The sequence below is a fragment of the Callithrix jacchus genome, chromosome 4 (assembly GCF_049354715.1).
Source record: "Callithrix jacchus isolate 240 chromosome 4, calJac240_pri, whole genome shotgun sequence".
Taxonomy (NCBI): Eukaryota; Metazoa; Chordata; class Mammalia; order Primates; family Cebidae; genus Callithrix; species Callithrix jacchus.
In genome coordinates this window covers 176477192-176503085 of record NC_133505.1, presented here as the reverse complement: position 1 = coordinate 176503085, position 25894 = coordinate 176477192, and the positions used below count along the sequence as shown (strand labels likewise).

Here is a 25894-nt window from a genome sequence, read left to right as displayed (position 1 = left end):
CAGCCTGCCTGTGTGGCTGGGGCACTGCCTTGGGTTAATTTCTAATTCACTGAGACGAAGAGGGCAGGTGGTGTGGAGACCCATGCTCCACAACAGCTGTCTCCAGTGGGAATTCCACAGCTGAACTAAGGCATGAGGAGCAGGACCCGGAACTGTGTTAGGACTCAGGGTACACCTGGAGGGGGCACTGCAGGGGATTCGATGGGGGCAGGAGAGGTGGGAGGGAGACAGGGGCATCCACACAGAGGTCAACGTTCCCAAACGCCTTTATGAGTCAGGGAGACGGAAGGCGTAAGCGCAGCACCAACAGGTGGGGCTCTGGGAGTCCAGGGGCTTGAGCACAAGGAAGCGGCAGGGGTGGGGGAGGGTTTGGGTTTCGGCTCATGTGCTTGGGCCTAGCGCACGTTCAGCATCAATTCATGCATCGATACTACCTGCCCTGAGCAGCCTGTGCAACGCCCTGACGCTCAAGGCTACTTTGAAAACTGAGTCTGGAAGCCTTAACATCTGGGAAGCTTCCTGCCCTCTCCTTGGCCTCCCTCGCCCTCTCCCTCTCCCTCCCCTTGACCTCTCTCACCCTCTCCTTGGCCTCCCTCTCCCTCCCCTTGGCCTCCCTCGCCCTCCCCTTGGCCTCCCTCGCCCTCTCCTTGGCCTCCCTCTCCCTCCCCTTGGCCTCCGTCGCCCTCTCCTTGGCCTCCCTCGCCCTCTCCCTCTCCCTCCCGTTGGCCTCCCTTGCCCTCTCCCTCTCCCTCTCCTTGGCCTCCCTCACCCTCTCCTTCTCCCTCTCCTTGGCCTCCCTCGCCCTCCCCTTGGCCTCCCTCGCCCTCTCCCTCTCCCTCTCCCTCCGCTTGGCCTCCCTCACCCTCTCCCTCGCCCTCCCCTTGGCCTCCCTCACCCTCTCCCTCGCCCTCCCCTTGGCCTCCCTCACCCTCTCCCTCGCCCTCCCCTTGGCCTCCCTCACCCTCTCCCTCTCCCTCTCCTTGGCCTCCCTCTCCCTCCCGTTGGCCTCCCTCGCCCTCTCCCTCTCCTTGGCCTCCCTCGCCCTCTCCCTCACACTCCCCTTGGCCTTCCTCGCTCTCTCCCTTACCAGTCTCTGTGCTCACACCCACTGTTTCTGCCTTCTCCATCCCTGTCGGCTCCACCTGGAGCTCTGTGATCACGGGTGTCTCCATCTCCTTTTCATTTCGATGACTTTAGACACTGAATATCCCGAGACTCTTCCCAAATCTCCCAGTGACCTTTCCTGAAAAGAGAGCCCATGTGGTGGGAGGTGCAGCTGCGCCCCTACCCACCGATTCCAGGACATTCCTGCCCATTTCAGGAGCAGCCCTGTGGGGCCATCCCACCAGCCAGGCATTTAATTAACTAATTACAACCTGCTGACATGAATCCTCGGACTATGGCGTTCCGAGTGCAATCTCTTCCTACCAACTCATGTATCCTGAGCCCCCGCATGCAGCTGAGCGGCTCTTCCCTGAGGAGATGTGGCGGTAATGAGTCCTCCCCCATGAGGTCCCCGGCTGGTCTGTCAGCGCCACAGCCAAGCATCACCATCTGTCAGCTGTGCCACATCCCGCCCCGTGTCCTGCAGCCAGGGGTGCGGAGGGCGACGGAGGGGGACGGAGATCATCTTTAACGTGATGAAGTGACAGTCACCCGAGAGCGGTCACGGACAGACCTGCCCAGGACATAGCTGTCAGGAGGCAGTGGAACCTCTTCACCCGTGTTCCGTCCAGGGCCCTCTAATGGCCAGGGCTGTGGAAGCTCATTCATGCACACAGCTGATGAGAAGTCAGGATAACCGCAGCCGTGGCTCCCAGCCCCAGAAGAAGGCTGGATTTCTAATTAAGGCGGAAGACACAGAAACTCCCCCTGCTCTTCGCTCTCTGCTCCCTGGGGGCCTGCTGGCCTGGAAAGCCCCGGTGGGCCTGGCACAAAGCGTGTTTGGGGCAGTGCCCCAGCCACATGGACAGGCCAGGGAGTGGCCAGTGCAGGCTCTGGGGTCCCTCGGCCCCTGCATGTGAGGTCTAAGAAGCTGCACTTCTCATCAGCATTCAAAGGACCCCAGAGGCAGTGGGCAGAGGACCACACTGAGGACCCTTCCGAGAGCACCAAACACCTGTGTCAGCTGCAGATGGCAGCTGTGGCAAGTGACACAGACTCCGTGGCCTGTCCTAGCGCTCTGTGGGCCACAAGTCAGAAATGCTCCCACTGCTGAAATGAAAGCGTCGGCAAGCTGTCCCTTGTGGAAGCTTCGGGGGTGACTCGCTTTGTTTTCCGGCTTCTGGGCTCATGGCCCATCCTCCCTCTTCAGACCAGCAGTGGTCAGTGCAGCCCTTCTGAGCGGGGTCTCTTCCGAGTGTAAGGGTCCTGGGACCACAGCGGCCACCCTGACGACCCAGGATCAGCTCCCCACTTCACGGCCAGCGCTCGGCCACACTCACTCCAGCTGCCTGAATCCCTCTTTGCTGCATGCGAGACACATTTGCAGGATCAGGGGATTTAAACACGGACATTTTGGGGCCATTATTCTTCCCACTACACATCCTAAGTGGATTTTCAGGTGAAAACTTGTAAACAGCAGAGGAAAATGATGCCAGTGGCTGGTAAGAATGACCAGACGCGTCTGTGTGATTAGACCGCGAATTCCGTGCTTTGCACACAGTAGATGCACCACAAAGATTCCCTGTTGGGAAAAATTACAACAGTCTACAATGAAGACAAACATTTCTTTGGCTAATATATGACTAATAATAAATTAGGACACGTTTTTAGCTCAAATAAAGGATGTTCTTCCCAATTTTTTCAAATTTACATACAGTCACATAAACGGTTTAATGTCTTGTTGGTGTGGAGATGTATGTTTTAGCGCACATAGGATTCATGTCGCCACCACCGTGACAGACACAGGGCAGCTGCACAACCCCACCAGGCTTCCTCACACTAGCCCCGGGGCACACCTGCCTTGCCTTGAGCCCCTAGCTCCCTCCCTGGCCCCATGGGTTTGCCTTTTCCAGAAGGTCATATGGGTTGAATCCTGCGGTGTGTCACTTTGAGACGGGCCTCCTTCCCTGGGAATAGCTATGAGGTCCGCCATGGTGTAGAACATAGCACATAGCAATAGTCAATTCCCAGCTACTGCCGCATTGTATTTCCGTCGTGAGGACGTGCCCCTGTTTGTTCATTCATTCACCTGCTCAGTGCCCTTGAGGCCAGTTCCAGTCCTTGAAGATCAGGAATGAAGTTGCTATAAGCACTGGTGCACAGGTTGTAGAGTAACATGTTGTGCTCCCTGTAGGGTGTACGCAGGGATAGAATTGTGGGAACACAGGCTAAGGTTTGTAAGAAACTGCCAAACTGCTTTCCAGAGCAGCCCCCTGCCTTGTGTCCAGCAGCCGTGCATGAGAATTCCTCCATTCCCCACCAGCGCTTGCTGCCTTCAGTTCTGTGCTTGTGTCTATTGCGTCTAGAGTGGCATCTCCCTGTGGTTGCAATTTGCACTTTCTATGTCTGACCATATCCAGCACTTTTTCATGTGCTGTCCTCCTGATTTCCATGGGGAAGTGTTTCTTCCAATGTTCTGCTCATTTTCTAAGTTGAGTTATTTTCTTATTGTTGAGTTTTGCGAACTCTTTTTATGCTGTCAGATATCATGATTGGCAACTGTTTTCTTCCAGCCTTCTCTCAAATACGTCTTTCATGAGCAATGGTTTTTAATTTTGATAAAGTTAAATTTATCAATTTTTCCTCTTGTGGATAACAATTTTGGTGATAAATCTAGGAACACTTTGCTTAACCCCAGGCAACAAAGATTTTCTCCTATAAAGTCTCCTAAAGGTTTAGTTTTATGTTTTACATTTAACTCTGCAGTTCAATCTCAGTTAACTTTTGTAGAAGGTGTGAGGTTTAGAACAATGTGATTGATTTGCCTGTACTGGTATATGGATGCCCCATTTTTCACATCATTTGTGGAAAAGTCTGTCCTTTCCCCATCAAATTGTCTTTCCACCCTTGCCAAAGGCCACTTGACAATATGTGTGTGTGTGTGTGTGTGTGTGTGTGTGTGTGTGTATTTCTGGGTTGTCTATTCTGTTAGTCTGATGCATGTTTTTGTCTCTCTGTCAATGTCACTGTCTTAACTAATGTAGCCGTATGTTGTCTTAACAGCAAGCAGTGTGAGTCCTCCAACCTTTTTTTCTTTCTCAAAACTACTTTAGCTATTTTAGTTTCTTTGCCTTTCATGTAAATAGCAGAATGAGCTTGCCTGTATCTATTTTTTAAAACTTGCTGGAATTTTTATTGAAGTTGTGTTACATCTATAGATCAATGTGGATAATATTGTTAAATAACTAAAGCCTATCTTCCAGTCCATGAACACAATATGTCTCTCAATTCATTTACATATTCTTTGATTTCTTCCATCAGTGTTATGTAGCTTTCGGCTTATAAAGTCTATATGTTTTGTTAGGTTTATACCTAATCATTTTTTGGCCCTATTGTAAATGGTGTGTGTGTGTGTGTGTGTGTGTGTGTGTGTGTGTGTGTGCGCGCGCGCTGGTGTGTTTAAGTTTCCAGTTGTTGGCTGCCAGTATATAGAAATATGATTAATTTTGAATGTTGACATTCTGTCCAGCAACCTCGCTGAGAATACCTATTAGTCCTAGAAGCCTTTTTTGCACATTGCTTGAAATTTTCTGCCTAAATAATCACATCACCTATGAACAGGGATAGTTTTCTTTCCTCTCAACTGCATGTCGTTTAATTTCCTTTTTCCACTTCCATTGGCCAGCTAGGGTTTATAGTGCGATGCTGAATAAGAGTGGTGAGAATGGACACTCTTGCCTTGTCCCAGATCTTAGGATAAAAGCCTTTGCTCTGTCGCTCTCATGATATCAGCTGTAGGGAATTTTTTAAATAAATGCCCCAGAGTTTGTATTGTGACTAGATGCTGAATTTTGTCAAATGCTTTTTCTTCATCAGTTTTTTTTAGTCTGTTAATATCGTGAATTGCATTGACTGATTGTCAAAAGTAGACCCAGCCTTGCACGCCCAGGATAAGCCGTTTTCATTGTGATGGATGATTGCTTTCATATCTTGTTCTGATTGATATTTGGTTGAGAATTGATGATGATGAGGGCTGCCGGTTGTGTTTCTTTTCTTTCTCTGGTTTGGGCATCAAGATAATACTGCTTTTATAAAATAAGTGAGTGCTCCTTCCTCTATCATTTTCTAAAAGACTTTATACGGTTTCTAACATTTCTTCTTCAAATGTTTGGTAGAGTTTTTCAGTGAAATCATCTGGACCTGGAATTTTATTTTTGGAAGACTTTTTACTAAATATTTAATTTATTTAATAGATACAGGATTGTTTAGTTTATCTATTTCTTGTTAAGTGCGTTTTAATACCGTGTGACTTTTAAAGAACTTGTCTATTTCTTTTAATTTGTCGGATTTAGGTGCGCAGAGTTGTTCATAGTGGTACTTACTGTCATTTTATGTCAGCTGTGTCTATAATGCTATCATTTCTTTCCACCTTGATATTGATCATTTGTTTTCTCTCTTTTCTCTTTGTCATTTACTAATTTTGTTGATATTTTTAAGAACTTTCTTGAATTCATTGATTTTCTTTCTTCATTGTTTTTCTGTTTCCAATTTTTATACAGTTGAAATTTTTTTCTAATTTCCTTGAAATGCCCAATTGACCCATGCATTATCTAAGTATGTCATTTAGCCTTGAAGTAGTTGGAGGTTTCTTGAATATATTTTTGTTATTAATTTATGGTTTAGCTTTACTGTGGTCAAAAGCATGCTCTGCATGATTTCAGATCTTTTACATTTGTTAGAGCTTTTAATGACCCATGGCCTGGTTTATCCTGGTGAACATTTCATGTGCCCCTAAGAAGAAGGCCTGTGCTGCTGTTGCTCAGTAGCATGTTCTGTACATGTCAGGCGAGTCCAGCTGGTTGGTGGTGCTGTTCAGTTCTTTATCCTCCTTCTAGAAGATGTTCTGTTCTGTTAGTTCTAACCATTAGCAGATCTAACCATCTAACTAATAGAGGAGTGCTGAAGCCTCCAACTACAATTATTAATCCATCATTTCTCCTCACGTTTCCATCAGTTTATGCTTTGTGTATTTTGAAGTTCTTCTGTCAAATGGATTCTCAGGATGGCAACGTCTGCTTGTGGACCTGACCTCTCACCATCCTGCAATGTCCTTCTTCATCAACCACAATCTTCCTGGCTCTGATGTCTATCTAGTCTCTGCAGCCACCGAAGCTTTTTATTATTATTAATGTTTATGTGGTGCATCTTTTCATCCCCCTACACATTATATTTAAAGTAGGCTTTCTGGAGGCAGCATAGTTTGATCTTTTAAAAATATTCAATCTGATCATCTGGTTTTTGATTGATACACTTAAGCCAATTATATTTAGTTTAATTACTGGGGTATTTGGATTTAAATATGTCATCTCATTATTTGTTTTCTGTTTGTCCCTTACATTTTTTTCATTCATTTCTCCTTTTATATCTTCATTTGGAATCGTTTTAATATTCCACGTTAATTTCTCTATTGGGGTCTGGTTTATATCTCTTTGCACAGCTGTGTGGGTGTCCGTTTCACATATGAATTACAATTTACAAGTTTAACTTTTCCCAGTCTACAGCGGATAATATTTTGCTGCTTCATGTGGAATACAGAAGCCACTTCCACAGCAGTCCCTGTGCCCTCCCATCTGTGTGGAGCATCTGTGTTGGCTGAAAACACCAAAGTGTTACGGATTCTGCCCTTGTGCATAATACACATTGAGAAAAAGGTCCATTTTATTTACCCAGATATTTCTCATCTCTGTCACTTTCCCCTCATCCCTGAAGTTCCAGATTATCCTATTACTGTTGCTCTCTACTTGAAGAGTTTCCTGTGGTGTTTCTTTCATCACAAGTAAGTTGGAAATAAATTCTTAGGTTCTCTTCATCTGAGACTGTCTGTGTTTCACATTCATTGCCGAAAAACACTTTTGCTGGATATAAAGTTCAAGGTGTGCAGCTGTTTTCCTCTGTGCTCTGGGCCTGCTGTGCTGCTTCGAGGTCTCCAGGGCTCCTCCTGAAGGTGAGTTCACACTTGCTTGGATTTTTTACTCCCTGTGTGTAATGAGCTGATTCCTGATTTTTAAAATTTCTTCATGTTTCGTTTTTAGCTGTTTTACTATGCTGTGTCTGGGTGAGGACTTCTTTAAGTCTACCACCTTTGGATGGCAGAACAGATTTCATGAGCAGCCTACTCATACTCTCTTAGATGTGTCAGAGTGATGTCTAGCTTCATAAAGAAAATTCTAGAGTCTCGAGTTTACTATTTTCCCCCAAAAGTAACTTTGAAAATCAAGAGTAATAAACCATTCTTACACATGTATAGGTCCACTAGAAATAAAAAGAAAGAAGAAATGCTTCCCTTTATTATTTTTGAGTAGGAAAAACACCGACAGCCTACATTTTCAGTCTGGGCCTTATATATTATTTCTGTGTTCTAAAGTAGGGTGAAAAGTGGAGGCAAAGGCCTTCTGTGTGACAAATACAAGGTGCTTCTGGGGGAACTCACAGAACACAGCAATTCACAAGGGAGTGTCCACCAATCATCATAACAGCTGACGTAGGCTGAGCAGTTCTTACACAGGAGGTGCTGCACCCAGCTCTTCTCATGCACCCTCTCGAATTATCCTTGGAACAACCTTGTGGGCTTAAGCATTAGTAACCGCAATTTGCAGGTGAAATTGAGGCATAAGTAGCTTTCTCAGGAACACACAACCAACAGAGCCAAGAAGTCCATGTTCTTAAATCCCAACATGAACTCCCATCACATCCTGAGAAAGCACCATGCTGAGCACGTTGAAGTAATCATCTCACGCAACCCACCCATTAGCCAGCAAGAGCATTCCCTGTTTCATTTTCTATCAGTGTGTATCTCCTCTTATTTGAAAAAGTAAAGGAGCCTTGGTTTAAACCAATCTATCCTTGAATGCACGTTTCTGTTTCAGTTGCACCCACATTTAATAAAAACTGTATTATTTGGCAGAAAATAATAATTATTATGTATTTAATTTGTTGGCATTATACGTCTTTGAAATACTGATTTTAAAGCTAATTTTCTAGAGCAAATGACAGACGCATACAGATACGGAAGACCGTCTCTCCTAACTTGCCTATTTCATAGTTACAGACTTGGAAACACAGAGAGAGACAAGACGGTTTGTCAAGACTTCTTTTTTTAATCTGTGTTTTATTATACTTTAAGTTCTGAGGTACATGTGCAGAGGCGCTTTTTAGAAAGGTAAATGTTGCTTCACATGTCAGGTATTTAATCAAGCTTCTAAACAAGCTGGGCAACCAGGAGCGCTGCCTCGGATCTGTGCTGCTTGGACACAGCTCACCCTGTGGCTCGCTCTGGGTTCTGACCCAGCTCTCTCCCTCTGCTGCTCTTAAAAAGCCCTTAACCATTAGAGACACAGTGTTACATAAAATTATATATGCTGGGATGGCTCAAAAACACTCCAATCCAGAGAGAAAGAGAGCTAGGGAGAGAATGGGGAGAGGCAGAAACTGATGAAACGAGTTGGGTCAGGAGTCAATAATTATTAGTCCTGAGACACTAATGATTAACAGGTGGTACGTGGTACGTAGGGGTCCATTACACAGTCCTTTCTACATTTGTATGCACTTTTTTTTTTTTTGAGACGGAGTTTCGCTCTTGTTACCCAGGCTGGAGTGCAATGGCGCGATCTCGGCTCACCGCAACCTCCGCCTCCTGGGTTCAGGCAATTCTCCCGCCTCAGCCTCCCGAGTAGCTGGGACTACAGGCGCGCGCCACCATGCCCAGCTAATTTTTGTATTTTAGTAGAGACGGGGTTTCACCATGTTGACCGGGATGGTCTCGATCTCTTGACCTCGTGATCCACCCCCTCGGTCTCCCGAAGTGCTGGGATGACAGGCGTGTGTATGCACTCCTTAAATGTGAAAATGAAAAGTTAAATTTTAAAAACAAATAGAAAACGAGTGTGTGTGGATGTGTGTACCATGGACATCTCTGTGTGTATAAATCCGTTTTCTGCATTTACTGTTCCAGGATTCCCGGATCCGCGGGGGTTTTCAGGCTCCGCACAGGCAGGCGGGCTGCTCTCTGCGCATGTCTATTTCTGCAAAGCGGCACCTCGCTCCCTCTCGCCGCGTTTGGGGGCTCCTCAGTTGCGCCGTGCTCTTGTTGGATTTGGACGCAGGCTTCCCATGCGTTTCGCACGCGTTCTCCCTGAGGAGGCTCTTCCGCTCACACGGCTCTTCTGTCCCCACGGTGAGGGAATTCCTGTTGTAAATCCCTTTCCAAAGCCGCAAAGCGCGCCCGTCGCAGCTCCCGCCGGGGCGCAGGCTCTGGGCGCCGAGGAGCCCCGTCTCGCGCGGGAACAGCGCCGCCTGCCGTGCGGTGGAGATATTGCTGCGCGGAGACGCCCCGCGGCTCACACGTGCGCAGCCGCGGCCGGAGGAGGCTGCCGCCGCCTGGGCGACCTCCCGGCAACCTGGCAGCTCCAGGGCTCAGTTCCTCGGCCCCTTCCGGCCCCTTCCGCTCCTCGGCGCCGAACGGTGAGGCCGAAGCGGCCGCCCTCAGCCACCGGCTCCCAGCACAGGAAGCCGGGGTGGGAGAAGAGGCCTCCTCGTCCTCTCTGCCCTTTGGGCGGCAGCAGGAGCAGCGGCCATTTCCGCCACCGTCCTCACAGCCGCGGCCGCAGCCTCGCGGGGTCACCGTCAGGGTCGGGGCGCGGAAAGAAGCCCCGGAAGCTGCCGGAACAAGAGCGTTACCTTGGGGGGCTCACGTGGGGAATCGGAGGTGGAGGGTCCTTACCGGCCGGGGGGTGGGGGGCAGCCGCGGCCTCGCAGGCGGGAGGAGCGAAGGGAAGACACGGACTTCCCCATTTTCACTCCTGCAGGGGGGACCCCGGCCCGGGGAGGAGGCCCGGCTGCCGCGGGGGTCTCGGAGGGAGACTGCAGATGGGGTGTAGGCGCCACCGTCAACGTGACGACAGGGCAGCCGTGCAGCTCCGGAGCAGCGCGGGGCGCAGAGCGCGGCGGTGGCACCGAGGAGGCCGCGGGTGGCAGCGGCGGACCCTCCTCCTCCCGGGGGTGGGCAGGGCCGCACTGCGGGGGCGACCGCTCGGGGCTGGGCAACTTCCGGGCCGATTCAGTCTCAGGCCACATCCTTGGCAAACGCGGGACACACGCGGTGCTCACGCCTCCCGGATTCCTGCGCGGAAACCCCACCCACAGGGCGACGGTGTTGGGAGCTGATCAGGTCCCGAGGGCAGCCTCATGCTGGGATCAGTGTCCCTACAAAACAGGCCCCGGGGAGCTGTCTTGCTCCTTCCACCCCGTGGGGGCGCAAACAGAAGGCACCATCTGGGAACCCGGAAGTCCGCCCGAGACACCCAGACTCTGCAACAGTGAGGTGGAGAAGGCCAGGCATTCCCAGGTGACAGCAGGTGGCCTCTGGGGGCTTGAATCCGGATGCCTGGGGGTGGACAAGGATCCGATGAGGGAGCTGCACCCTAAACGGGTGGCCAAGGCCTGCGATGCCACTGGGACTTAATGCTCTGGGCTGAGGCACCTGAGACAATCTCTGCTTTCTCCGTTAGCAGAGAGAAGGGTTCTGGCCAAGGGACTAACTGAGAGACCGCCACGCTTATCTGACTAATGGCCGATACCTGTCCTAAGCACTGGAAAAGCAGGTAAACAGCAGCAGCGGCAGGTGGAGAAGAGCTCCGCCTGCACAGACTTGCCACGACGTTTGCAATCAGCAAACACCGGGGGATTTTTAAACCATACTTTAAAATTTGTCTTGTTGCAAAATATATACGTACACATTTGAGTTACAAATGGGAGAGTGTCATAAGGTCTTGTGTGCGGTTTGGGTCCCTTAACGTTTCCCTCTGGACCTGTGGGAGTACCTCACAGTTAGAAAGTCAGGGCCCGCGGGCCAGGACCCCCGTGCTCACTTCACTGCTGGCCACAGTGGTGATGGAGCATTCGTCTCTGGAGCAGCCTCTCCTCTCAGCTTCCAGGCACCCTCCTGCCCCAGCTCTCCCCGAGGTGACCCCGTCCAGCCCTGCAGCCGAGGCTTATTCACCGGCCCTGGCCCCTCCCCTGCACTTCCTGCACCTACATGGGACATGAGAGGATACTCAACTGAAAGCAACTGACCCATCCCTCTTCACACCCACCCTGAGCCCTCGTTTTCCAGGTAAACAGCTTCACTGTCAGTCTACCGAATTTTTCAGACCCAAACACTGAGTCACTCTCAGTCCCTGGGTTCTCCTCACCCCCCACTTCCGATTTCCCCCTGCCATCCTTTTCCCTCCGCAGCTGTCCCAGCCCAAGCCACCTCTGTCCTGCCTGGACCACCAGGCTGCACTGTCCCTGTGGTCTTTGGCTGTGAGCCTTTAAAACACAGTCAGGGGATTGTTCCTCCACCCGGGCCCTTCGCTGGCTTCACTTTGCCCCTGAAATAAAGTCCTGAGCTTTCCCAGGCATGCGTGGCATGCAGGGGTAGCCCTCACGTCTCCCTGCCACCCTGAAGGCTGAGACCCCACCTGGGTTCAGGGCTCCTTGGCCAGGGCCTGGCCGCAGTTCTCCAAGGGCCACTCAGGTGGCCTCAGGACCTTTGCAGGTCCAGGAGGGCAGAGCCTTTGCTGTCTGAGACCCAGCTTTACCCCAAGAGCCCACGGCATGCCTGGTTTACAGTCAGTGCTGCATAAATGGGTTGAACTCACAAGGCTCAGGGAGGGAAGGGGTGAGGCCAGTTGCATCCTGTGGCCAGCAACCCTCAACTGGCCTGCAGATGGGTTTGGGGTCTTTAAAAAGTTTATGTTAAAAATGAGGTGTTTTCATGTTGGAGCCCAAAGCCGCTGGCCCACTGCCCGATGTACCTGCCATCCACTCATGTCCACCCAGACATCCCAGATGTGGGATTGGCTTGTGTAGAATGTGAGAGCAGAGAGAACAGGGTAACTGGGGGAGCCTGGTGAGGCACAGCCCTTCCTTTCTTGAGGTTGAGGTGTCCAAGGAAATGTCCCTCCTAGAGCTGCAGATGGGGTGTAGGGCAAGCTGGGGGGCTGTGCTGGTCTGTATGGGGCCCGCAGTCCCTCACTGCCTGCTCCAAATCCTCCCTATCTGAGAGGCCCCTCCCACCCTCTCTTCCTACCCTGCCCTCCACAAAGGCTTTGCCTGAGGAAAGACACTGGAGTCCTGTGTCATCATGATCAGGAAGACCAGGCCAGCTTTGATGTCCACCCCTCCCAGGCCTGTAGTCTAGGGCCCTTCCCATTGTCACCTCCCTTCCCCAGCTCTCTGCTGGTGTGGAAAGTGCCCTGGCGTTGTTGGAACCGTTAAGAGTGGCCAGTTCCGTTTTCCTAACTCAGTCCTTCATTCCCGTCTCACACTGGGACATCACCCCACCCCTAGCATCCAGCACAGTGGCTCTTTTTATTTAAATGGCACACAGCAATTGTGATATCCTGAGGCTTAGAGTGTATTATGATGAAACCAGAGTAATTAGCATAACTACCACCTCAAGCATTGATGAGTTCTTCACATTGAGAACATTCAAAATCCTTCTAGCTGCTTGAATATATTAACTGTAGCCCCCTCAGTGCAATGCACACTAAAAATTATTCCTCCTGTCTAGCTGTGATTTTGTATCAGTAAACTGCCTTCTCACGCTCCCCTACCCTCCCCAGGCCTCATAACCACCATTCTACTCCACTTCTATGAGACTGACTTTCTTTTAGCTTCCACATATGACTGAGAACATGCAATGTTTGTCTTTCTGTTGTTGGCATATTTCACGTAACATAACATCCTCCAGTTCCATGTACACTGCCATGAATGACAGGATTTGAGCCTTTTTCGTGACTGAGTAGTATTCTAATTTCTATCTATACCATATTTTCTTTATCCAATAGTCTGTTGATGGGCACCTGGGTTGATTCCATACCTTGGCTATTGTGAATCGTGCTGCAGTGAACATGGGGATAAGGTGTGTCTCTGATGTACTGATTTCCCCTAGGGGAAGGGGGCAAGCACCACATCAAGGGAGCACCCTGTGGGACAAAAGAATCTGAACAGCAGCCCTTCAGCTCCAGATCCTCCCTCTGACATAGACTACCCAAATGAGAAGGAACCAGAAAAACAATTCCAGTAATATAACAAATCAGGGTTCTTAACACCCCCAAAAATTCACCCTAGCTCATCAGCAATGAATCCAAACCAAGAAAAAAACCTCTGAATTGCCAGAAAAAGAATTCAGAAGGTTGATTATTAAGCTAATCAAGGAGGCAACAGAGAAAGGTGAAGACTAACTTAAATAAATTTTTTTAAATGGTTGTGTTAGTCCATTTTCATGCTGCTGATAAAGACATAGCCAAGACTGGGCAACTTATGAAAGAAAGAGGTTTAATTGAGCTTACAGTTCCATGTGGCTGGGGAAGCCTCACAATCTCGGTGGAAGGTAAGGAGGGGCAAGTCCCATCTTACAGGGATGGCAGCAGGTAAAGAGAATGAGAGCCAAGTGAAATGGGTTTCCCCTTATCAAACCATCAGATTTCACGAGACTTGTTCACTACCATGAGAAGAGCGTGGGGAAACACCCCCCACCATCCAACATCTCCCACCAGGACCCTCCCACAACACATGGGAATTATGGGAATACAATTCAAGATGAGATTTGGGTAGGGACACAGAGCCAAACCATATCAATGGTGCAGAATATGAATGGAAAATTCTCCAGTGAAGTAGAGCACATAAATAACAAACAATCACAACTACTAGAAATGAAGGACACACTTAGAGAAATGCAAAATGCACTGGAAAATCTCAGCAATAGAACTGAGCAACTAGAAGAAAGAACTTCAGCGCTTGAAGACAAGGCCTTTGAGTTAATTTCATGCAACAAAGAAAAAGAAAAAAGAATTTTAAAAAATAAAGCCTCCAAGAAGCTTGAGATTATGTTAAACAACCAAACCTAAGAATGAGTGATGTTCCTGAGGAAGAAGAAAAATCTAAAAGATTGGAAAACATATTGGATAAAACAATAGGGGAAAACTTCTCTGGTCTTTAGAGATCTAGACATCCAAATACAAGAAGCTCAAATAACACCTAGGAAATTCATCGCAAAAGATCATTGCCTAGGCACATAGTCATCAGTTTATCTAAAGTAAAGCAAAGAAAAGAATCTTAAGAGCTGTGAGACAAGCATCAGGTAACCTATACAAGAAAACATGTCAGATTAACAGCAGATTTCTCAGCAGAAACCATACAAGCTAGAAGGAATTGGGGTTCTATTTTTAGCCTCCTTAAACAAAACAATTACCAGCGGAGAATTTTGTATCCAGTTTTGAACCCTGAAAACTTGAGACAGATGTCAGTTAATTTAGAAAGTTTACTTTGCCAAGGTTGAAGAACATCCATGACACAGCCTCAGGAAGTCCTGATGACTTGTGCTTAAGGTGGTCAGAACACGGTTTGGTGTTAAACATTTTAGGGAGACACGAGACATCAATCAAGACATGTAAGGTGAACATTGGTTCTGTCTGGAAAGGTGGGACAGCTCAAGTGGGGAGGGGGCTTCCAAACTGTAGGTAGATCTGAGACAAATAGTTGCATTCGAGTTCCTGATTAGCCTCCCCGAAAGAGGCAATCATATATGCATTTATCTCAGTGAGCAGAGGGGTGACTGAATAGAATGGGAGGCAGGTTTGCCCTAAGCAGTTCCCAGCTTGACATTTCCCTTTAGCTTAGTGATTTTGGGAACCCCATATATTTTTCTTTCACATTCCCCTGCTGGGTGCCAGCCCCAACCCTGTACATGGGTGCCTTTAGTCCCAGTGGTGAAGAGGGAGTCAGAAAAGAAAGACAGACGGGAGTCAAGTTTCACAGCATGGTTCCAGGGGACCAACGCAAGCTCACAGGGACAGCGTTGGCCCTGAGCTCTCGGCTCCATGCACTTTTATTAGGTGCATTATCTCATTAATTTTGGGGACTATGGTAAGGAGAGGTGAGAAAGGTAAACTAAAAGCTATTGTGGTGTAAGATGGGATGGTAGCAAGCATCTGCAGCACTGAATCGTATATGTGGTTCTTCTAAGAAACGCAACTTAGGACACTGAGTTTTATCATCCATGGCTAACAAGGTGCATCTGCATAGAAGCACAGCAGATAAGATGCCACCAAGTCTGACCACATACAATGCATGAAGGGGCTTTATCTCCTGAGCATTGTGGACACACAGTAATCAGAGTTACTCCATATTCTGAGAACCTAGGCAGAGCCTGTGGTGTTGTGAACTGAACCTGAGCCCGGGAATCTCATCCAGTGAGAGGGTCCCAAACCTGGAAGACAGCGTGCGCCGGAAAAAAGGAGATAGAAAAGAGCGAGGTCTGGAGGGCTACATGCGCTATGCCCATGCAGCAATTTTATTTTTGCAATATGTTTCATTATATCCTTTTCTGAAGTTAAAGTTGTTTACGCCAGATCAATGTACTTAAGTTACAGTAAGCAAGTTACGCCCACTAAGTTATGCCCAGTAAGTTAAGCCCAGTAAGTAGGTTACTTCCAGTAAGTAGGTTACACCCAATAGGTCGAGGTAAGTAAGTTACAATCACGCCCAGTAAGTTATGGTAAGTTAGAGTTACACCCAGTAAGTTACGATAAGTTACCAAGTGTAAATACTTAAGTTAATATTTTACAATGAAGGTAACAAGGGTTCAAAATGAACACAATCAAGCAGTAAACTATAACAAGCCAAAAGTGGACACGTTGCCTCCCAAGTCCTCATATCCATAAAGTTATGTCTGTTAATTATTTTGAATAACATAGTCCCTCTCTCGGTTCCTGCTTTCCCTCAGCTCGACTCCCCCAACCGGGGATCTGTGTCCGGGCTCAAGCTCACCGTATGGCGAGGCCCATTTCCTAGGGGCCTCACACAGGAGCGATCCCCACAGGACTCCCTTACTGCAGCATTCCAGTTATCTCTACCCTGCAAGGCCTTCCTGCCTCACAAGCTCCCATCTGCCAAGACCCTCCCAAGTCTTGTGAGTAGAGGTTGCATTCCTTCCCAGCGTTCTTGCACAAGCCCTCTTTATGAGACCCTCATGCAGGCCCTATGTTGGGAAGAGATCATGGGACTAAAGCAGTCTTTCCTGCCTTGCAACCACACCACAGCATTCCACAGTTCTAAAGCACTCTCAGACGGTCTTTACTACAGACCTCCTGTTACTGCCTGATTTCTGTTACTACAAGCCTTAAACAATTTTTATTTTACTGAACCATTGTTTGGAGTTTTCTTAACTCAATATTTGATGAGTGGCATGAATCTCAGTATATAAGAAACGAAGCAAGCTTGTAATCATTTAACTAGAAATAACATAGATCATCTTGGCCCACATTGCCCACCCCATTTCTTTAAAAAAAAATCTTTTGGAGAAAACATTTTAGAGAAAATGAGTCTCTGGTTCCAGGTTTTGTCTGAGCTGTCATGGCTAGGATGGTTTATTCCTAGACAGGTAGGTCCCAAGTTATTAGGAAAGTTCATTTTTAGAAGGTTGTGAAGTCTCTTGTCCTACGAAGACAAAATAGGGGGAGGAAGACAGAAAAACAATAACAAACAAAAGAACAATCCTGGAAAATTGATATAGGCCTCATTATTCTGAAGTTTACTCATCAATCAGCAGGTATAAAAGTAGCTTGTGTATGTAAATAGGTTGCTGTTCTTTTCTTCTGAAGTTTGTCTGGCTTCATTTGAAGGGCTTTTAAAAAGCACAGCTTAGTTTTCAGTGACTCCAAATTAGGAAAAAATCAAAAAGAAGAAGGAAAAAAATTGGAGACATTACTTTGAAGACTTGTAGCCAAGAAAAATTAGAATTCAGTCCAAATGGTAGAAAAATAATAAAAATCAAAAAACATTAGACAAGACTAGAATCTAACAAATATTTGATTATAGTTAACATTAGTGTTATAGTTTTTGAAACATAATTTTTCTCTCTTCAGTTTCCCAGTTTTACTAAAGACAAATCACAATAGGACTGAAAGATTTACTATACTTGGCCTAATTATTTGTAGACAGTGCAGCAAGAATAATTATTTTTTACATAGACTTTTAAGTGGGTTTTGATGGAACTTGGTTCCATAGAAGGAATCTCAGATAATACTTCTTTTTAAGCCAAACCTAGCCATAGATTTGTGCCATTAAATACCTATGAGTTGGGTGATCCTCTCCTTTTGTGGTTCCAAGATAAACTTGGGGCTCCTGGGCCTGTCAGAAAGTGACATGCTTTACTTACCACAGGACAGGAACCCTGTACAGGGAAGGTATGTGGCCAGCTTTCCCAAGAGGCTTTTATTGGCTCTGTAAGTCAAGCTTGACTCCTTAAAGGAAAGCATAGTATTCTAGTCAAACCCTTGTTAAGATAACCAGTTTCTTCAATTGTCCTGTTGCAAAATGAAAACAGATTTTTATGGCACTTGTGCAAATAACTGCATTGCCATATGTTAAGAATACTCACAAATAGGTTCCAAATTATGGAGAAATAAAGTAGAGAGAAGCAAATATGCTCCAAATTTTGTTCATTGAAGTATACTAAGTTGTTAAAAGCTGTCAATATCTCAAGAGAAAAGTTTCCTTGACTCTGAAAAAACAAAAGGATCAGCAATGTTTAAAGCAAAAGTTTAAAAGATTACTTTAGTCTTCTATCAGTTCAGTTTACACAATAATTTATGTTCTTCTTGATACTCATGAAAATTTCACCCTTTCCTGAGAGTCCTGAAAGTCTTTTCTTCTATTCTAATGTCACAGTCTCCAAAGTTATCAGAACCTACATTTAAGAACACCTGTTAGAGTTCCATAGCTGATTATAAAACCACCTTCTAAGAAGGATCAAAACAAGAGAACAATTGTCCATGGATGACTAAAAGTTTTAGGGCAGACATAGACATAGACGCAATTGACAAGGAAATTTGTTACCTCTGTGGCACACAATAATTTAATATAACAACTATAATTATTACTGATCATGTACACTAAGTCATATCAGAATTACAGAAGTTTCTCATTATTTTGGAACACAGACTAATAAATATTTATACAAATACAGCCTAAAGAAAACCAAACATCATTTCATATTTGCAATGTTTCCTGTATAATTTTTATACAAACTAAGCCAAATTATGTCATTTTTGGACTCTAGGGAAACTGACATCTTAAAGGATAAATTATATCAGAAAAAGGCATAATTTATAATTTGATTTTGAAAAGTTTGTCAAATATCAAAGGTTTAAAACCCTTGATATCACAGGTCATTACAAAATAAGTCATTCATTTGACCAAACTGATAACTCAAGGATTTTTTTTTAAAAAGTGAAAACTTTCATTCTTTGAGAGAGAAGACTTAATTTTCCAAACAACATACACTAATGAAAATAGGATGAAGCCAATTAAATTTGTTCTTCAAAATTTTATAAACAATCTATAAAATTTTAATCTTGACCATAAGATGTGACTTCTATGAGCTTTTTATAACTTTTATTAAGCAGTTGTTTAATGCTTCAAGAAAACCTTGTTAATTTGACATAGGGGCCCATATGCTGGTCTTGTATCAGTGTGTCTTTAACATTAATTATTAATTTATAGAGAAACTAAATTTGTTTTATCTTTCAAAATCAGCTCTTAACAATTTCACACACACACACTTCTTCCACAATAGTCCCTGGACCTTGAGTTGAAATAGCTTTAATTTCTGACCCTGTGTTTAGGAATGCAGTTTATTTTTATTGGCTTCTTCTACTGGGCCTGAAGATGGGCTTTCATTGCTGTTAGTGTTTAAAATTTAGCAGGACTTGGTGTCCTTTTAGATCCAGAAGTTAAAGCCTTGTGACTCAATGTTATAAGTACTTTAAAAGTGCATACATAGAGATACGTGGATGTAATAACATTAATTTTTTAAAAGAAATTCATTTTTTCCCTAAGCAAACCAACACTTAATAATACCATGGCGACTTGATCATATAAAAGATTTTGAATTTTTTTTAATAAATACATTCTGTTTTGGTCTGGGTTTGCAGTTTCATAAACCCTATACCTCTTTGTTATTTGGAAAATTAAGTCTTCTCTCTCAAAAATGAAGGTTTTCATCTTTTTTTAAAAAAATCTTTAAGTTATCAGTTTGGTCAAATGAATGACTTATTTTACAATGACCTGTGATATCAAGTGTTTTAAGCCTTTGATATTTGACAATCTGTGATTTATACAGACCATTTATGACTTGCTTGATGCTTGGAATTTCTGGTTTGTCCTGAGCATCCCTCTTTCTTACACAACGAGTTGTTTTACTCTAGAACTACATTTACCATACAAGATTTTTTCTCACATCAAATTATTTCTCCTTAAACTTTCTTACCAAAAAACCAAAATAAAACAAACAAACAAAAAACTATTTTTATAACTTTCTTTACATCTCTTTTATTTTTGGTTTCTTTTAATTTGTGTTATACTTAACCATTAAATAAGCTTTGAATTAGACAAAAATTGTTCACCCATTTAAAAAGGAAACACCTTTTTTTAAGAATGTTTTCCTACAATATATTTTTATTGCAAAATTCCCAAATAATGCAATATCTATTATTTAATTTAATATAACTTTAGATTCTAAATTACGACAAGTTTGTCTACAACTATTTAACTAATTACATTTACCTAATTATTTTATTTTAATCATTTACCTAGACTATTTATAAGAACTGTGATTGTCATCATTTAAAATTATGGATCCACCATTGTAAAATTATAACTGAGACAGTGAAAACATTTGACCTAACTAACTCCACCTTGCTTTTAACCTCCATGCTTCCCTTTTTCAGTCCTGGGCATAGACTGAACTAACTTTGGGACAAACTTAGTTTATAGTTTAGCTTTGAAACAAAGGTGATAAGAAACCTTATTTCCTGTTGGCTTGGCTAGGCTGCCTAAAGCCACAAGATTAGAACTTATGGTGATCTTAATAAATTCAATATGTTGCTATTTTTATTAATCCAATATTAATATTTATTAAAGACTATACAAGCAAACATCATTCTGTTTTGGGTTGGGTTTACAGTTTTGTAACATCTATGCCAAATTTTGATACCGTACAGTATTTGGCTTGATTAATAAATGCCAACAAAGTGAGAAACTGCATTATTGATAAATGCAAACAAAGATGTATGCTAGCAATTCTTAAAACATTTCTAATATTACACTACCAATAATTTTAAAACTAGCTTCTTTATTAAATATTTTACTTAAGTTATGTAAATGCGAAAAGGCATTCGGCTGGTCTTTTTTTCTAATAAAATATTTGATTTAAATATTTTTATTCTCTTAAGGCAGTTAATTGGAGCTCTTTTATATATTTTCAGTAGTGAAACATTGTGTACGCAACACATAAGTTCATAGACATATTAGGCATGCCAATATAAGTACATCTTATAGATTTATAAAAACTGTTTCTTCCCTATCTTAGACTTTCCGATCCTTGATAACCTGTTTTGCAACCCTATGCAGTTGTCAGCTAAGGAGTTTTAAATTTGCATATTAAAGGAAGCAACTCAGGTGAAAGTAAGTGGCAAAATTGACATTATAAGGTTTGGAGAGAAAAGTCTGGTGTGCTAAAGGAAAATTAAAATGGATTTAATTGCCAATCACACGTAAAATGATAGAAGTCGATCATAGGATTGTATGAGGAGACCAATTTTACATCGATGGAGACTACCTCTCTTTTAACTGGATCTCTGAGTTCTGGGCAGAGCCCACATTGAATCCTGGGTCTCCAAAAGAGAATTATTATAAGGCTGGACCACATAATGCTTTTACAGTGCATTAAAAAAAATTTTTTTAACAAAGACATTTCTAAGTGTCTAAACTACATTTTTCTTTAGAAACCCAAGAGTAGCCTCTGTTACAATAACTATTTTGGTCAATAAATCATTTTATTGACTAAAAGCAAGCAGTTTAAAAGCTAGATAAACTTGTCTGTTTACACTTTTGGGGTTCCAAAAGGAAAAACAAGTTTCTACCCTAAATGTGGTCTGTTGCCTTCTCCATTTTCTTAAAGGAACCCTAGGCATTATAAACTATTTTAGGTCCCTCATGCGGCAGAGGATGCAAGAAAAAAGAGAGACAGCAGAATTAAATGAAGAAAACAGAATTTAGTCAACTGAGAAAAAAAACTTTTGCAAAAAAAAAGGTCTTCAGAAAACAACAAAAACATGAAGGTATTTTAAATACACACACACACACATACAGACACACACATACACACACATACACACATACACACACATACACACATACACACACACATACACACACACACACGTTGAATATCAGCTTTTAATTAAGCTGAGTTTTAACCATTGAGCTCCTTTAAAAAAATCTTTTCAATATCAATACAATATTTCAGCTAAGACAAATGGCTGCTATTGCTGAAGCACAGACATTGTTCTTTAGGTTTGACCTAGCTAGCAAAAAGGTGGCCTTGTTATGTAGATAAAGGTCCTTAAGTAGTCAAAATCAAAAATCTTTCTTTTTTTTTTTCTTTCACTAGCCATTTTTCTACCCCCACCATACCACTTTTTTTGGGGGGGGGGGAATTTAGCTGCTTAGAGGTCTCGTTATCCATAATTTGGAACTCTCCTTCAGATTTGATCAAATTGGATAGAGTTGGTCAAACCTAATAGGAAAAAGACTGAAACAAAAACAGAAACAAACATCTACAACGACAAAAACCACAAACAACCACAGCAAAAAACAGTTAAGCAAAACAAATGATTCTACAACTTACATGATTAGTGACTGCTCTAATGGTAAAGAGAAATTAAGACTAGCTGGTTGCTAATTTTAACTTTAGCCAAGACAAACCCCAATTCAGTTACTTACCTAGGGCTGGGTCTCAGGCTGAAGACAGCTCTCTACCATCCTAGAAGCAAGAAAAAAAAAACCCACCTTCCCTGTTGAAAGCAGTTCAAACTCCATAAAGGAGTTAACCTGCTTTCCATCATCATGGAAGCAGGAAAAACTTGCCTTCCTGTGTTGGAAGCAACTAAAACTCCAAAAAAAAGAGCTGTACAGCAAAATAAACTTTAGATCTTGACCAAATTTGGGGAAATAAGGGACTCTCTGGATGGGGTGATCCCGGACCTCAGCAAATTGTCCTATTGGTTTGAGCCATAAAGTTATGTCATGCTAATACCAAGCACCAATAGAAGATTTGTCAAAGGTCAGGGGCATCTTCACTCAGAGTCCCTCCATGGGTACAAACATGTGAACCTCAAAAATTTGAGACAGGTCTCAGTTAATTTAGGAAGTTTATTTTGCCAAGGTTGAGGATGCACACCCGTGACACAGCCTCAGGAAGTCCTGACGACATATGTCCAAGGTGGTAAGAACACAGTTTGGTTTTATACATTTTAGGGAGACATGAGACATCAATCAACATACGTAAGATGAATATTGGTTCTGTCTGGAAAGACAGGACAACTCAAAGTGGGGACAGGGCTTCCAAGATGTATGTGGATAAGAAAGAAACGGTTGCTTTCCTTTGAGTTCCTGATTAGCCTCCCCGAAGGAGCCAATCAAATATACATTTATCTCAGTGAGCAGAGGGGTGATTTTGAATAAAATGGGAGGCACGTTTGCCCTAAGCAGTTCCCAACTTGACATTTCCCTTTAGCTCAGTGATTTCAGGGACTGAAAATAGTTTCCTTTCACTCAGCAAAACTAAGCTTCTTAAATGAAGGAAAGAGAAAGTCTTTTTCAAACTAATACTGAGATAATTTGCCACTATCAAGCCAGCACTATAAGCACAGCTAAAAGGATCTCTAAATCTTAAAACACATCCTAAAAGCTCATCAACATAGAGCCTCCTTAAAGCATAAATTTAAGGACCTTTAAAACAGTAATACAATGAAAAACATAAGTAAGGTATTCAGACAACATTTAGCAAAACTAATAGAATAGTATCTCATATCTCAATACTAACATTGAATGTAAATGGCCTAAATGCTCCACTTAAAATATATAGAATTTCAGAATGGATACAAATTCACCAACCAACTATCTGCTGTCTTTGAGAGACTCACCTAACTCATAAGCACTCACAGAAACTTAAGGTAAAGGGGTGGAAAAACACATTCCATGCAAACGGACACCAAAAGCAAGCAGGAGCAGCTATTTTTATATCAGACAAAACAGACTGTAAAGCAACAACAGTTAAAAAACACAGGAATGTTATATACTGATAAAAAGACTACTCCAACAGGAGAACATCACAATTCTAAATATATATGCGCCTACCACTAGAGCTCCCCAATTCACAAAACGATTACTACTAGACCTGAGAAATGAGATAGATGCCAACTCAATAACAGTGGGGACTTCAATACTCTACTGACAGCACTAGACAGGCCATCAAGACAGAAAATCAACAATGAAACAATGGGCTTAAACTATACTCTACATCAAATGGACTGAATAGATATTTAAGAACATTCTGCCCAACAACTGCAGAGTATACACTTTACTCATCCGCACATGGAGCATTCGCCAAGGCAGAGCATATGATCGGCTACAAAACACGTCTCAATAAATGTAAGGAAGTTGAAATTATATCAAGTCCTCTCTCAGATCACAGTGAAATAAAATTGGAAATCAACTCCAAAGTTAACCCTCAAAACAATACCTGGAAGTTAAACAACCTACTCTTGGATGATCATTGGATCAACAATGAAATCAAGATGGAAATTTAAAAGTTACTTGAACCAAATGATCATAGTTACACAACCTGTCAAAACCCCCGGGATACAGCAAAGGTGGTGTGAAGATGAAAGTTCATAGCATTAAATGCCTATATCAAAAACTCTGTATGTAACAGCACATATAGACAATCTAAGCTCACACCTCAAGAAACGAGAGATAAAAGGACAAGTGAATGCAAACTCAGCAGAAGAAAAGACAATAAAAATCAGAGCAGAACTAAAGGAAATTGAAACAAAAAATACAAAATACAAATGAAACAAAGGCTAGTTATTTGAAAAGATAAACAAAATTGATAGGCTATTAGTGAGATTAACCAAGAAAATAAAAGATACGAATGAACTCAATGAGAAATGAAACTGGAGATATTACAACTGAAACCAAAAAAATACAAAAGATCATTCAAGGATACTACGAACGACTTTATGCACACAAACTAGAAAACCTAGAGGAGGTGGATAAATTCCTGGAAATATATAACCTTCCTAGGTTAAGCCAGGAAGAAATAGAAACTCTGATCAGACCACTAACAAGCAACAAGATTGTGATCATTTTAAAACTGCCAAACAAAAAATGTTTAGGATCAGACAGATCTACAGCTGAATTTTATCAGATATTCGAAGAAGAACTAGTGCCAATTCTATTTACACTATTTCAAAATATAGAGAAAGAGAGAATCCTTCTTAAATCATCCTATGAAGCCAGGAGCATCCTAATGCCAAAACCAGGAAAGGACATAACAACAACGAAAATGCAGACCAATATCCCTGACGAACATAGATGCAAAAATCTTCAACAAAATACAGTAACTAAATCCCACAGCATATCAAAGATAATCCACCATGATCAAGTTGGTTTTATACCAGGGATTCATGGATGGTTTAATACCCCCAATTCAATAAATGTGATACACCACATAAACAGAATTAAAAACAAAAATCACATGATCATCTTAATAGATACGGAAAAAGCATTTGACAAAATTTAGCATCACTTTATAATTAAAATCCTCAGCAAGATCAGCATAGAAGGGACATGGCTTAAGGAAATAAAAGCCATCTATGACAAACCCACAGCCAACATTATACTGAATGGGGAAAAGTTGAAATCATTCCCCCAAGAACGGGGAAAAACAAGCATGCCCATTTTCACCACTTTTATTCAACATAGTACTAGAAGTCCTAGCCAGAGCAGTCAGACAAGGGAAAAAATAAAGGGCATCCAAATTGCTAAAGAAGAAATCAAACTGTCACTGTTCATCGATTATATAATCGTGTACCTAGAAAACCCTAAAGACTCATTTAAATAACGCCTAGAACTGATAAATGAATTCAGTAGCATTTCAGAATACAAAATTAATGTACACAAATCAGTAGCACTTCTATACACCAACAGCAACCAAGCTGAGATTTAAATCAAGAACTCAATTCCTTTTAAAATAGCTGCAAAAAAAAATAAAATAAAATACTTAGCAATATACCTAATCAAGGAGGTGAAAGACCCCTACAGGGAAAACTACAAAACACTGCTGAAAGAAATTATACATGACACAGACAAATGGAAACACATCCTATATTCATGGATGTGTACAATCAATATTGTGAAAATGACCATACTGCCAAAAGCAATATACAAATTCATGCAATTCTCATCAAAATAACCACCATCATACTTCACAGAACTAGAAAAAAAAATCCTGAGATTTATATGGAAACAAAAAAGAGCCAGCATACCCAAAGCAAGACTAAGCAAAAATAACAAATCTGGACGCATCACATTACTTGACTTCAAAGCATACCTTAAAGCTGTAGTCAGCAAAACAGTATGGTACTGGTAGAAAGAGGCACATAGACCAATGGAGCAGAATAGAGAACTCAGATATAAAGCCAAATACTTACAGCCAATGGATCTTTGACAAAACAAACAAACACATTAAATAGGGAAAGGATCCCTATTCAACAAATGATGCTGGGATAATTGGCAAGCCACATATAGAAGAATGAAACTGGATCCTCATCTCTCA

At 43.0% G+C, this 25894-nt stretch overlaps 1 protein-coding gene across 1 annotated transcript; it reads left to right on the top strand.

Annotated features, from left to right (window-relative positions):
• The first annotated feature begins 1399 nt into the window (after nucleotides 1-1399).
• LOC144582409 (uncharacterized) lies at nucleotides 1400-10910 on the top strand. The gene is made up of 6 exons (XM_078370905.1): nucleotides 1400-1597; nucleotides 1737-1922; nucleotides 1979-2195; nucleotides 9116-9337; nucleotides 9630-10507; nucleotides 10671-10910. The coding sequence occupies exons 1-6, from the start codon at nucleotides 1400-1402 to the stop codon at nucleotides 10698-10700; spliced, it is 1731 nt and encodes a 576-aa protein (XP_078227031.1). The 3' UTR covers nucleotides 10701-10910.
• The last annotated feature ends 14984 nt before the right edge of the window (nucleotides 10911-25894 follow it).

What these genes read in the sequence shown, in the direction of transcription:
- LOC144582409 (XM_078370905.1), top strand. Translation starts at nt 1,400, where the DNA reads ATGGCGTTCCGAGTGCAATCTCTTCCTACCAACTCATGTATCCTGAGC. An exon ending in CCCGTGTCCTGCAGCCAGGG is followed by an intron (nt 1,598 to 1,736) that starts GTGCGGAGGGCG and finishes TGTTCCGTCCAG; the next exon opens with GGCCCTCTAATGGCCAGGGC. An exon ending in ACGGCTCTTCTGTCCCCACG is followed by an intron (nt 9,338 to 9,629) that starts GTGAGGGAATTC and finishes CCGAACGGTGAG; the next exon opens with GCCGAAGCGGCCGCCCTCAG.